The following is a 14,768-nucleotide window of genomic DNA, read 5'->3' on the forward strand; positions in this document are numbered from 1 at the left end:
ATATATAAACACACACACACATATATATATATATATATATATATATATACATACACACACACTTTTTTTTCTGGATGAGAAACCTTTTGTGATGAGGTGTGATGAGATGAGGAGGAAGGTTAATGCTTTGTACCACTGTTAGATTATAATTAATTGTTGTTAGATTATAATTAATTGTTTAAGTGAATTATAGTATAATTAATTAATTCAGCACACAAGGAGTATAAAAGGAGGAGGTATCTATTGCAATAGTATACTGATTCCTGCTTTCTGAAGAAGTCGTGTGAAACGAAAACGTACTTAGTGTTTTTGCGTTAATGTGAGATCTCTTTGTGGACTATTATAAAAGCTATGTCAAACCCAGAGCTGTTGGACATGCTCCACTTAAAGAAATTCCAATCCCTCCGAGCTACACGCTCCAGGGACCTAAACCTTGTCACCACAATAAACAGAACATGCCAGAGGGATAGATTCCTGTCCCAGAGACTTCCCATACTCTGGCATAAACTACCTATCTATATCAAACAAAGCTCCTCATTAGCACTCTTCAAGAAAAATCTTGATGATTGGATGGGAAATAGGAAATTCACCCCGGGGATCACCTCTGTGGCTCTGCTCAACAGTGGCAAAGGAAAATAATTTTCTTGGGTGGCAAAAGCCAGGGTACCTTTTTGGCTGGGCTTGTATAGGCCCCAGGGCCAATAGCGTAGTACCCACCTATGAATATATATATATATATATATATATATATATATATATATATATATATATATATATATATATATATATATATATACATACACACGTGTGTGTGTGTGTGTGTGTATATATATATATATATATATATATATACATACTTATATATATATATATATATATATATATATATATACACACACACACACACACACACACACACACACTTATGCAACCAGATTATAATTTTTTTTATTTTTTACATTTTTTTCACCTAACAGATGTTTCTTTTTCAACTGAATTATGCAGGTTATACGTCACATTAAAGGTGAGATAAGTTTTGAAATTATTTATTGTGGGTTTTTTTACATCACAAAAACCTGGCATTTTTTATATCACAAAAACCTGGCATTTTAGCAGGGGTGTGTACACTTTTTATATCCACTGTATAATTCATCTGCAGGAAAGTCTCCAGGAATAGGTAGTATTCCTTTGGAAGCTGGGAGGGAAGAACATGTTTTAACAGTAAAAGGAGGGGAGGCACCTACATCCTGCAAGAAAGTTGTGCTGTTTGCCTAAAGACAATAAAGACCCATCTTCATTCAGGACATTTCAGGTCTACACCCATAACTGGATAAAAGAAGGAAAAGGGTTTTGCCAGAATTGATATTGATCAGTGTGATTTTGTGTTGGAGAGGATAGCATGTGATGACCCAGAGGGAAGCATAACGTAAGAAAATGCTGCTGCTGTTGGTGGGTCTTGGTACAGATAAAGCACTTGACAGAGTAAGCTGGGACTTTGAGTAGGGCAGTGGAAGCCTTTGCATTCCCTGGTAAAATAGTAAGGTTAATTAGGAGGACATCCATCTCAGATATATATATATATATATAAATATTTTAAAGTTCATGTGACATACAGTTCAAGGTTTTATTAAGTTTTGTATACAATATCTTTTTAAATATTTTGCATTAGTAATGGTTAGTGGTTGTTATGCAACTAATTGAGAGTATCAGTTTATTGGTCATTTTTAGCATGTGATGTTTAAAGGGGCTACTATAAAACTAAGGTGATGTGATTGAAAGGTATTTGGATTCTGAGGAAGTCTTGTTATAAGCTTGACAAAAGCGCTTAATCCTGGATACAAGGTTGATACTTAGCTGGGTGAGTTTGTCAACGATGCCTGAGAGGGGGATAGTGTCAAAAGTCTTGACTATGTCTAGCTAGGCTGTATACAGAGATTTCCCCTCGTCTAGGGACTTGTTGACTGTCTCCAAGTCTACCAGGCTCCATCCTGGAGAGAGATAAGGACTCTGATCAGACATGCCAAGCCTCTGATCCATAGTCTTACCCTGCTCCAAGGACAGTCACCCCAAGGCTGAAGTTGGATCTGAACTGACCATTGCCAAGGCTCAGAGATGGCTCTGAAACCTTCAGAGTCAACTGCAGCACCTGAGACATGACGGCGTAGATTTGGCTCCGAGAGCTATCTGGATCCAACTATGCCGAAGAGCTCAGAGCAAGTCGGAGATCCAGGGATATAAAATCCTCTGGTTCAAGGTAGACGTTGCCAGATGACTTGGATCTGAGGGCTCTGAATCCTGAGTAGGAGTCAAAGGAGGAAATGGTAGTGGAGAACTTGTGGATGTATGGGCTTCTTGACCCAACTGTGTAGGAGCCGAGAAAAGGGCAGGCTGGCTCTGTGCCGAAAATATCTTTCTCACTAGCCTCTCTACATCTTCTTCAGTGAGACTCCTAGATAATTGGGTGGATACAGACGATGGAGTTTTTGCTCTTTCCAAAAAGGAAGAACATATGCTAGACACAACTGTGCCCAGTGAAGGGAAATACCTTGTTCTAGGCAGTGTCAGTAAAACAGGTGTGTGATCCAAGGTATTGAGATCTGACATCTTTGCTTTTCGGACACTTCGGATCATAAGAATCTGTCAGATCTAAGGACCTAAATTTGGACTTAGACAAATCCGAAGAGGAGGCTGGATCTGATCATTTTTGTTTCTTCTTCATAGTATCTGAAAAAACTATAGGATCTGAAAAAGTTCTTTTTATGGATTTTTCCCAAGGACCTGGAGGATGCAGAAGAGGTGCTCGGAGAAGTGAGATTTTTTATGAGTTTTTTCTTGGATGCTTCAGATATCGCTTTGTCAAAGGAGGAAGGCAAAAATCCCTTTAGAATAAGTTTATTTCTGTGATCCACCAATGCTCTAGGGTTAAAAGTGTGACAGACTGTGTTATTATCCTGGAAATGGAGAGGGCCTAAGCAAAAAAACACAAAGCATACGAGTCAGACATAGGAATCTTCTGACCGCATTTTCCATATTTTTTGAACCCTGCTGGGCTCTCCTCTTTGTCAGCCATCACAGAAGAAAAGGACCATCAACAATGGTAAATCAGAAATGTAACTTTAAGCAGGTTTTTTTTTTTTTTTTTTTTTTAAGACAGAAAGGGAAAGAAAGGGAAGTGCCTACAATGATACTTAAGACTATGACAGTCAGGTTTTAGAGATCTTGGGTACTTTTTTATAAAATTATACTCTACAGATAGGAAGGCAATACAGGGTACTCAAGAGTTCCCTGTTTGATGTTCCTCAGTTAAATTCCATACCAACAGTATCATGGTTGAGAAATTTACTGTGATCCTAAGCAAACAGTCCCAATAAGATTCTTAGTTCCGATGGGATCATAGTAAATGTTTATATGTGGAGTAATCAGATTTATTTATTTTGCATTTGTTTAGTCTGACTGGACAACAATGCAAGCCTTTTCAGAGGTGGCCAGGAGAGAAAAGCTCTAATTAGAAAATACATTAACATGAAAGTTAGATGATAAAAGCATTACCAAAAACTACAGAATTACAGTAAAATATAAAAAAAAAAAAAAAAAATCGAGATTTTTGCACAATAATAGACTGTACAAGGTGTATACAACACCGGTAATATTTAAGACACAGTGTGTGCGTGTGTATTCTGAGGTAGATTATGGAATTTCACAGCATTCCGGGTATTAATTTCCAGTGCTTCCCTAATAATTCATTCAAGGCTCTTATGGCAGCCATTGTCAAGCTTGGTAATAATCCCTTGTCATGGGCCAGTTTATACAAGCCTATCACTGTTTTAAAGTAGAATTATAAGGTATTTATGGCGATTGCAGCTGTTATCTTGTTAAAATACCTCCCATCCCTGGTATACATGGATCAGTTGGGCTTTATTACAGGCAGACCACCATCTGGTAAATATGAGCCGTCCTTTATACAGACCACAGTGCAGTCACAAAAGCCATTGACAAATGTAGATGCTGAAAAATGTACCTCAACATGTATAACTGAATTTTGGGGATCCCTCTTTTTTTAAACTATGTGAAAGCCACAAAATGACCTTTCTCTCCAATAAAACTTCAAAGAGGCACTAGACAGGGCAGCCCCCTTTCAACTATTCTATGTACACTATTTTGAAAGCATTAGTGGTAAGAAGTCATGTGTTCACATCAGCTTGGGGATAACTCTGATAAGATGTCCTTATATGTGGATGACCTGTTGCTATGCCTATGTAATCATGAGAATGATTTGCCTCTTACTTCAGGAACTAGAGACATTCAGTGTATTATCTGGATATCATTAAGACCGGTACGACAAGAATAATAAAAATAAATTATGCGTCTTCAGCTGGTTTGGTGGCTATTAATCTCTTTTTGGATACCCTTGATCAGATCACATATCTTGGTTTTCCTTTCAGGAGATCTACTTATTTCTACAAGCCTGTACGCCTCAGAATTCAACAGACAGTAAAGTATTACAGTTAATGATGAAAATCACTTTGCTTGGATTTTCTGCAGCATAACATAAGGAATGCTAGGAGGTGCCTTTAATTATTTATGCTTTTCAGGGTATCTCTGTCTCCCTTTCTGTGCAGTTTTGGAAGTATACATTTTCCTTTCTCTGGGTTGGGGAGAAAACTAGCATCAGTGGAAAGTGCTTATCCTGCCTTTTTATAGGGGGCTGGGTCTACCAGATGTAGAAATGTATGGTAGGGGGCTGGGTCTACCTGATGTAGAAATGTATGGCAATGCAGTTATCGCATATAATTTGCAGGTTATCTTTTATAGCAGGCTGGGTCTACCTGATGTAGAAATGTATGGCAATGCAGTTATCCCATATAATTTGCAGGTTATTTTTTATAGGGGGCTGGGTCTACCTGATGTCGAAATGTATGGCAATGCAGTTATCGCATATAATTTGCAGGTTATTTTAATCAATCAGAATGCTGCTTCTTGCAGGTATATACATACTCATTTGCAAGTATGACTTAAAACTAGGGATGACAAAAACTCCCACCAAAGCAACTGAAACTACACTTGTCACTACTTACCTCCTGCCGTCACTACTTTACAGCATCCCCAAAAAGCAAAACTTTTAACAATGCCATAATAAAGTGGCTACATTTGTAGCAAATGCCCCTTTCAAAACCGACCACTGCAGATGGATACCTGTGAATACCTGTCCTTTAAAGGCAGGAATTACATTTAGTAGGTTTGTAGTACAAGGTGTTACCTAGTGTACTATCACATCAGCAGCCTAAGTTTCAAAAGCAGTTCAATAGTACAAAAGGCACTTTTAGATGTGCTAATTGTACCTATTGCCAATACATTTATAGTGATAAAAGGTTTATGCATCCAGTTTTTGGTACTGCATATCAGCAAGGGCTACAGGGAACTGTGACACTAAAATCTGGTATACGTAGCAATGTGTAAGTTATGTGATACCTAATATGTAGGAAAAAAAAATCAGAAAATAAAACAAAGGATTGGTAACCATATGTCTGAATGTAAAAGGAAGATGGTTACCAATACCCTTTCTGCATGGCAACTTGAGAAAGAACCTCCACGTTGTTCTGAATTTTGTATTTTACATGTGTCATATGATTAAATTCATGGAGGAAATGTTATACACGAGACTGAATTCGATGAATTTCACTGGATCTTGCTCCTTAGGGCACACTTACCCCCCTGGGCTAAATGGGTATGTTTCTTTAAAGCCTCTACTGAACGACGTCCATATGAAAGTTTGAATTCCGTGATTTTTTTATGATTCCAGACTTTTATGATTTTAGATAAGTATATGGTTTTTAATCTTATTTTACAAAAAAACTATCTTGAAACACAACTTCACTTTTTAGTCATGTGACATTTAGTTATTTTTTTTAGTCATGTGACCTTTCAAACAGTATTAAACTGATGCACTTCATGTTGTTGCTAGAGTTGCCCGAGGAAGCTGTGTATGGTGAAAGTTTACTGTTTGTTAAACTTGCAGCAAGAACAAATTTGCACTGACTTCAGAGATTTCAGCTTGGTTCAAGTGGTTTTTGTTTATGCATTTGTTTGCTTCTTTTGCCACTTGGTTTACCATGAGGTCACCTGTTTTATATTTACTTTACATGAAGGCAATGGATGTGGGGAAATTCTGCATTCCTCATACCTGGACCTGGCTAAGATGTTTGATGCAAAATCCTACTCCGGTATAATTGAGAAACTCACTGGCTAAGATGTTTGATGCAAAATCCTACTCCGGTATAATTGAGAAACTCACTGAAGTGAGCATAAACCCCTGTGTAACTCGCTGGACTGTCAGTTGGCTCACAGACAGGACCCAGGAAGTCAGGACTGCGGAGACCACCTGTACTAAGAAACTGGTCAGTACACGGGTACCTCAGAGATCTGTGCTGGGTATGCTCCTATTTGGCATCTACTTCTCACAGGTAAAGTCTAATGTTAAGGGCCTTTGGCTGACCAAGTTCACAAATGACTACAAATTGTGATGGCTCCCAATTTGTAGTCATTTGTAGTCACAAATGACTACAAATTGGGAGACATCACAAATTCCCCCCATGATACAAACATTTTACAAGCGGGTCTAACACAGACAAATGAATGCTGCCAAAGTCACGTATTAAAACTCAGTGCCAAGAAATGCATTAGAGTGCTTTTTGCGAAAACTCCCACCCAGGCTAATTACTCCATCAATAAAGCACCCCTAAGAGTTAACTCGGTAGGTGGGGATCTGGGAACATATGTAGACAGTAATCTGGTCTGAGCAAGATGTGGCCAATGTAGTAAGAAAATCATCCTATGTCACCCAATTTATAAGTAAGGCCATGGCATCCAGGTCAAAGGAAGTCATACTACTACTTTATTAGGCCCTTTTCAGAACCATCATTCAGTATAATGCCCTCTTTAGCATGTACCTCACCAGGGATATGCAACAGCTGGAATATCCAAAATGGTTCCTTACTAGGAGATTCCTGGGTATAAACACACTGTCATATACAGACTGCCTTAATGCCCTGTAGCTACACTCTTGTATCTTACAGGTTACTGCGTGGCAATCTATGCCTGGCATACAAGGCATACCCTGATTCAGCTCTGATGGACCTTTTGCACATCTACAAAATGAACAGCATAAAAACCACTAGATCCAAGGATTTGAATTTTGCTTATGACATAAATAAGACAAGGTGGTGAGACAGAAAGATGTGTCTAAGAGGACTACCCATGTTCTGTAACAAGCTTCCCAATCCACATGAAGCACAGCCCATCCCTAACCTTATTTAAAGGTAACATTGACCAATAAATGGGAAATTGGAAATTCACCCCTGGTCTAACCTCCATGTGTCTGACAGACAGAGGCCGACAGTAATGCTCAAACATAGCCCCCCATATAACCTCTAGAAATGTCCTAACATACCACCTTCCTAATAAATGCCCAGGATACATAGGGACACACAACTGGACTGGATTGCATGGCTAGACTTCTAAAAGCCCTGGTGGTCATTAGCCTAATATATACCTATGAACTAATACTTCTAGAAACTTCCTAACATACCCCCCGTTAATAAATGCTAATGACACACTTTTAGAGGGGCACATAAAATTAAGCACAGCACTTTCCAGAAAGGATAAATTGACTGATAAAATTGCTTACCTACAATAGCTGCTCTGCAGATAGCAGTCATTAATGCTCTAAGGAACGTTGGTGAACTCATTTGAAATTCATCTAAATTTGCCTGAAAATACAAAAAAAAGTAAGTCTGAGAGAAAATACATGTTTGTTCTAACAGACAGCAAAGAACTGAATTCATGCAAGGCATTCAGACTACTGCAGCAGCAACACATTTAGAAACGTACAAAAATGACAGATATAAGCGAATCCTTGCCAAATCATCTTCAGAGGGCCTTCCGCAGTGAATGACAGGTTCGATTTCTTTCCTGAAAGCTCTCTATACTGCTACAGTTCTTCAAAAGTATTTAGCTCACTTATTCAAAGCAAACATGCTCAAATGGCACATGGCATACTGTTATAAACATAGAAAGAGAACACTCAGACCCAAGCACGTTGGGTCTTTCCCTATTAAATGAGTTAACCTAAAAGGCAGCTTTCCACAGAATTAAGGCTAAAAGCTTGTAACCAATAACTTCACAGGAAGTGCGTTCCGGCCCCAAAATCTGGACAACACCAAGAAAGGAGGGGGGGTGTCCATATTCATAAAGGACACCCATACCTCAAGGTTGGTGGCAACGCACGATGCATCGGACACCATCCAGGTGCAATTAACCATAGGCAAGACTGCTCTGCAATTTGTAGCATGTTACAGGCCACCCTCTCAAACTCAGGAACCTCACATGGCCTTCCTGAAAACAATGGAGGGGATAAATGTATCTCCAAACACCATCATACTAGGTGACTTCAACTACCCTAATATAGACTGGGAACACTACTCAAGCCCAAACACTCTAGCCCAAAGGTTCTTGGAGTTCATAAACTCAAATGCCATGGAACAACTAGTCACCATCCCCACAAGAGGAGAAAGTATACTTGGTCTCATCATCACGAACATGGGATCACAATGTTCAACACCGAAGTATACCCCTCACTGGTGAGATCAGATCATAAACTAATCTCGCTGGAGGTCCTCATCCCCCCACCTGAAATAAAAAGACCACAGTGAAAAACTTCTCAAAAGCCGACTTCACACTTCTAAAAACTAGTGTGGTCTCCTTTAAGGCCCCTGAGCCAGTGGTAAACATTACTCAAACCGCTGAATCACTTACAAATGCCTTCTACCAGCACCTACAGGACTGCATGGATCAGGCAATCCCAAACAAAACTAAGACTCTTTGTACCAAAGGCAAGCATCCAGTCTGGTGGACCCCAGCCATAAACAAGCTCTACAACAAAAGGAGGAAGCTACTACAAGATAGAGCAAAATCCTTGAAAGGTAAGACACCTTTGATCATTATAAGTAAAAACTAAGAGCTCTCATAAAATCATCCAAGGCAAATTTTGAGAGAAGAATCGCCAAGGACTCAAAAGACAATCATAAGGCCTTGTTTAGCTATGTTAGAAACCTAGGAGGAAACTCCCAGATATGCTCAGAATTAGTTCAAAATGATGTGAAGATTACTGAACCTACACACATTGCCAACATACTGGCTGACAGGTTCAGTGCAAACTCCCAAAAGGAGAGATATCTATACCAGAGGATTGTAGCCCCCAAACATCTCCTACGCCCAGGTGAGAACTGCTCACTCCAAAGCAAAAAACAGAGCATCCATGGGACCGGATGGTGTCCCCGGCTGTGTGCTCCACGAACTCAATGAGGAATTAAACCCGCAGTTAGGACAGCTGTTTAATCTTAGCCTCACCTCAGGATACGTACCCAAGGAGTGGCGCCGGCGACTGTGGTCCCACTTCACAAGGGCGGTGCCTCCACCGACCCTGGAAATTACCGTCCCATTAGCTTGACAAGCCTTATCTGCAAAGCCATGGAGAGGATCATAATGGAACTCATAAATAAAGACATAGGGAACTTGCAGACTTTGGATCCAACCCAGTTTGGCTTTGTCAAAGGCAGATCGTGCCTTTTAAACTTGGTTGACTTTTGAGACAGTCACCAAGGCCATTGATGAGGAAAGGCAGTCCATACCGCCTACCTTGACCTGGCAAAGGTCGTTGACACAATACCCCACTCAGGTATCATCGAAAAACTCATCAGCTTGAATGTAAACCCATACATCACAAGATGGGTTGCAAACTGGCTAAGTGACAGAACCCACAGGGTCAGAGTTGCTGGAGCCATGTCAGACTCAAAGCCTGTCACAAGTGGTGTCCCACAGGGCTCAGTTCTGGGTCCACTCTTGTTCGGCATCTACTTTTCTGAAGTACAAGCAAACACAGGAGGGTTATGGCTGACAAAGTTTGCAGATGACTGCAAACTGGGCGCCATAGTTGAAAACACATCTGACACAGATATCCTTCAGAAGGGCCTCACAGAAACGGATAACTGGTGCCAGAGCCATGGCCTAAAGTTAAATGCCAAGAAATGCATAGTCATACCCTTCGGGAAAAACAAGGTTACCCCTAGCTACCATATAGGTGGCAATCCACTGAGCACAGAAGAAGTCATCGGGGATCTGGGGACCCAGGTTGACAGTAGCCTTTCGTTTGACACTCATGTTGCTAAAGTAGTTAGGAAAACCTTCTACATTGCCCACCTGATCATGAAGGGATTCACATCTAGATCAAGGGAGGTCATCGTCCCCCTGTACTCATCACTCATTAGACCTATGATTGAGTACAATGCCCCATTCGGAATGTATCTGACCCGACACCTGCAGCGGCTGGAGAGGCCCCAAAAGTTCCTCACCAAAAGGATAAAGGGTCTCAAAAATATGTCTTATGCTGCCCGACTGAAAGAACTCCAGCTCTATTCAGTCTCATACCGCTTGCTCAGAGGTGACCTGTGCCTGACATATAAGGCCATGTCAAACCCTGATTTGATGAATATGCTTCACCTCAAAAAATCTAGATCCCACAGAACCACAAGGGCGGGAGACTTAAACCTTGACACGGTTATTAATAGAACGTGCTGGAGGGACAGATTCATCACCCAGAGACTCCCTATGCTGTGGAACAAAATCCCGGTACATGTGAGGCAGAGCACCTCGCTGGCCTTGTTCAAGAGGAATCTTGACCAATGGATGGGGGATCGCAGATATACCCCAGGGATTACTTCAGTGTCACTGCTTGACAGAGGCACAACAAAATAATAGGCATAGTTTTATTCAAACTAAAGGGGTGGCGAAAGCCAAATAACTATGGGCTAGGCTTATAAATGCCCTTGGGCAGATAGCCTAGTATGAACTTATGAACCTATGAACCTAAATGCTGAATATCAGAAATCAGCACCCCAGTCCCACAAGGTTTGGAATAAACGGTTTTAATACTTGGTTCATCTTGTATGATTCTTCATGTAACTCATAGGACTGGTGTGTTGCTCTCGGTTACCTACAGCTAAAAGCAGTTACTGAGCTTTATCCTGAAGTCCTGGGAACAACTTCCTCATTCTTCACTGAATTACTATGAAACTCTGAGCAAGTCACCTAGCCAGACAGGGCCCCTGGGTTACTCCCTAAAAATGGATACTTGTGCACTGTGGGTTTATCTGATTAAGAAACGCATTAAAAAAGACTACAATATTAGATAACAAAGAATTACAGACTTCTGGTTATTACAACTACAGTTGTTTAAAATCTTACCATTATAGTAGATGTCCTTCTCTTTACTGATGCAGTATTCTTCACTAACGGGGATCCCCTGCCAAGGGTAGCCGAATGTCCAGCTAGCATACCAAAGTCTTAGGTTGTTATAGGGATGTTGTACGTCACATGTATGGTCCCCACTCACAGCGTAGGAAGTGAAGATGAAGTACAGATGTACATACCTCTGAACTGAAGAGCCCCAGGAAGAACAGTCCAAAGAAAAAAGGAGGTACATGTGCATCCAGAAGAAAGAAAAAAAAGAGAAGAAAAAAAAAAAAAAAAAAAAAGAGAACAGCGGGAGGAGGGAGGGAGCCAATACTGCAACAATGAAGAAAAGGATATCTGCTGTTATAGTAAGATTTTACACAACTATACTACATCCTTCCATATCACAGTTGCAGTATTATTTACTAAAGGGAGAGTACAGAGGATCAAGAGGAAAGGTGAGGAGGAAGGCCCTTAAGAACCCTCCAGAAAAGCATGCAAAATAGCCCTGGCAAAGCCAGCTCTTGCTCTGGAAACAATATCCAATTTGTAATGCTTAGCAAAGGTATGGACAGAGGACCAAGTAGCAGCCTGAAGGATGGAACTGTTATCCAGGCCATTTCTGATGACAGATGAGCCACAGCTCTAGTAAAATGAGACTTTACAGAGGCAGAAAGGCTTTTCCATGAAATGAACAAAAGGGAATGGCCTTAGAAATTAAGAGAGGAAATGGTTTGTTTAGAAACAGCCGAACCAAGAGATCTAGGATGAAAAGAAATAAGCTGATCAGCCTTAGTCTTATCCAAATAATACCAGAGCTATGTAAATCCAAAGCGTGAAAAACCTTTCAACTGGCAGATTGAGAAGGGAAAAAGTAGGCAAATGAATAGATTGAGACAACTCATTCATCACCTTGGGCATAAAAGGAGAATTAGTATGATTAGAGATCCTGTTCCTATGAAAAAACAAAAAAGGACAAAAAAGCTTTAAGGGCCTGAAGCTCTCACACCAGTCTAGCTGAAGTAAGGGCCAAAGGAAGGACAATATTCCAACAACAATATTGCAAGGAAGCCAAAGCTGCAGGCTCAAAATGAGCCAGAGTCAATTTTCCAAGAACAAAATTAAGATCCTAGGAAGGCGGAATAGGCTTCCCTGGAGGTCTAATATGAAGACTGCCTTTATGAACCTGTTTGACCTCAAACCTAAAGGTCAAAGGAAGGGTCAAAGGCATATAATCGGAAATACCTTGAAGATGAGCTTTAGCTTAAGAGTAAGCTAACCCAGCATGGAGCAATTCATATAAATATGAAAGGACCAGAGGAACCTCCACAAAAAGTGGATCCTGGTTACAGGCAAGGCACCTGACAGAAAATCTCTTCCATTTGGACAAATAAGACTTCCTGGTAATTGGCTTCCTGGTCTCCTGCAAACCCCAGAGCACATCCTTACAAAAAAAGTGCTTAAAAGGGATTAAAACCCCATCACCCACAGGGTCAGTTGAAGAGAGGACAAGTAAGGATGGATGAGAGACTTCTTGCTTTGAGTAAGTAAGTCCACCCTGTGAGGTACTTGTGGCGACTGCTCTTGGCTAGGTTAAGAAAAAGAGGGAAACATTGCCGTCTGGGCCAAAAGGGGAGTCAACAAACTGACTTTGGGAGAGTCTTGTTCCATCTTGAACTGGACCCTTGGTAATGAGGGGAAGGGGAGGGAAGGTACAAGAAACATTCCCTTCAAAGAGAAAGAGGGTGTCCACCTTCCATGCCAGAGGACCTGGGAAACTGTTCAGAGGGGAGGCAAAAACATCTACCCAAGGAAGACCCCACTGCTGGGCAATGTCCAGTAACATATCTTTGTGAAGCATTCACTTGTGAGTCTGTGTTATGGACCTGCTCAAACAGTCTGCCATAATATTCTGTTCTGAAGGAATATAAACAGCCTGCAGAGTCATCTGATACTGGACAGCTGATTTCAAACCTAAAGAGCTAGTCTGCATAGGAGGTCAGACGGTCTCTCTCCCTGCTTGTTAATGTACCACATTACTGTTATACTGTCTGTAAAGATCTTGAGAGACCCTGGAAGAAACATAGAATGAAAGACCTGAAGAGCAAGACCGAGTGCTCTCATCTCCTTGATATTGATATGGTCTGCCCTCTGACGAATTGACCAAAGGCTTTGAATCTTGAGAGAGCCAAAAGAAGCCCTCCACCCAGCATCCAAAGCATCTGAAAACAGTTCCTGAGAGGGGATTGGGAGCTGAAAAGGAATTCCCTGGGTTGAGAGAAGTTCATAGGTAGATACTAGGCTATCGGCCCAAGGGCCTAAGTAAGCCTAGCCAATAGGTTCCCTGGCTTACGCCACCCAAGAAAGTTATTTTCCTGTGCCACTGTCGAGCAGAGACACAGAAGTGATCCCCAGGGTGTATTTCCTATTTCCCATCCACTCATCAAGATTTTTCTTGAAGAGTGCTAATGAAAAACTTTGCTTGACATAGATGGGTAGCGTGTTCCAGAGTATGGGAAGTCTCAGGGACAGGAATCTATCCCTCCAGCATGTCCCGTTTATTGTGGTGGCAAGGTTTATGTCCCTAGAGCGTGTAGCTAGCAGGGACTGGGATTTCTTTAGGTGTAGCATGTCCAAAAGCTCTGGGTTTGACATAGCTTTTTATGTTAGGTAGAGATCACCTCCGAGTAGGCGATATTCTACGGAGTAAAGCTTGAGTTTTTTGAGGCGGTCAGTGTAGGGCATTTGTTTGAGGCCAGTAATCCTCTTTGTGAGGTACTTCGGTGGCCTTTCCAGCTGCTGCAGATGTCTTGTGAGGTACATTGCAAAAGGGGCGTTGTACTCTATAATGGGTCTAAGGAGTGTCGAGTAGAGGGGAACAATGACCTCTTTTTTCCTGGATGAGAACCCTTTTGTGAGGTGTGCCACATAGAAGGACTTCATGACTACTGTGGCAATGTGACTATCAAAGGAGAGACTTCTGTCCACCTGGGTTCCCAAGGTCTCTTATCACACATTCGATGTTAAGTAGATTGCTGCCTATGTGGTAGTTCATGGGTAAAGAGTTTTTACCAAAGGGGATGACACTGCCCTTTTTGGCATTGAGCTTGAGGCCATGGCTCTGACACCAGGCATCTGTCTCAGCGAGGCCCTTCTGTAGAATGTCCACATCATTTGGGGACTTGACTATGGCTCCTAGTTTGCAGTCATCTGCAAACTTCGTTAGCCAGAGGCCTTCTGTGTTAGCCTGCACTTCAGAGAAGTAGATACCAACTAGGAGAGGTCCCAGGATGGAACCCTGTGGTACTCCACTTGTCACTGCTTTGAGGTCAGATTTGGAGTCTGCAACTTTTACAGTGTGGGTTCTGTCGGTGAGCCAGTTGGCAACCCATCTTGTGACGTGGGGATTTATACCTAGTTTAGTGACTTTAGCTATAATTCCAGAATGGGGGATGGTGTTGAAAGCCTTTGCGAGGTCAAGA

At 41.3% G+C, this 14,768-nt stretch overlaps 1 protein-coding gene across 7 annotated transcripts in view; it reads right to left on the reverse strand.

The window, feature by feature from the left end:
* The window catches only part of EIF4G3 (eukaryotic translation initiation factor 4 gamma 3), a 3,593,176-nt gene that overhangs the window by 157,658 nt on the left and 3,420,750 nt on the right, over nucleotides 1-14,768 (reverse strand). For all 7 annotated transcript variants that reach the window (XM_044063163.1, XM_044063168.1, XM_044063165.1 and 4 more), the window contains one exon: nucleotides 7,685-7,766. In XM_044063163.1, the coding sequence (XP_043919098.1) occupies nucleotides 7,685-7,766 (82 nt within the window). The remainder of the gene's footprint in view (nucleotides 1-7,684; nucleotides 7,767-14,768) is intronic.

This window comes from Protopterus annectens, chromosome 2.part1 (assembly GCF_019279795.1).
Source record: "Protopterus annectens isolate FY-2018-M chromosome 2.part1, PAN1.0, whole genome shotgun sequence".
Lineage (NCBI taxonomy): Eukaryota > Metazoa > Chordata > Ceratodontiformes > Protopteridae > Protopterus > Protopterus annectens.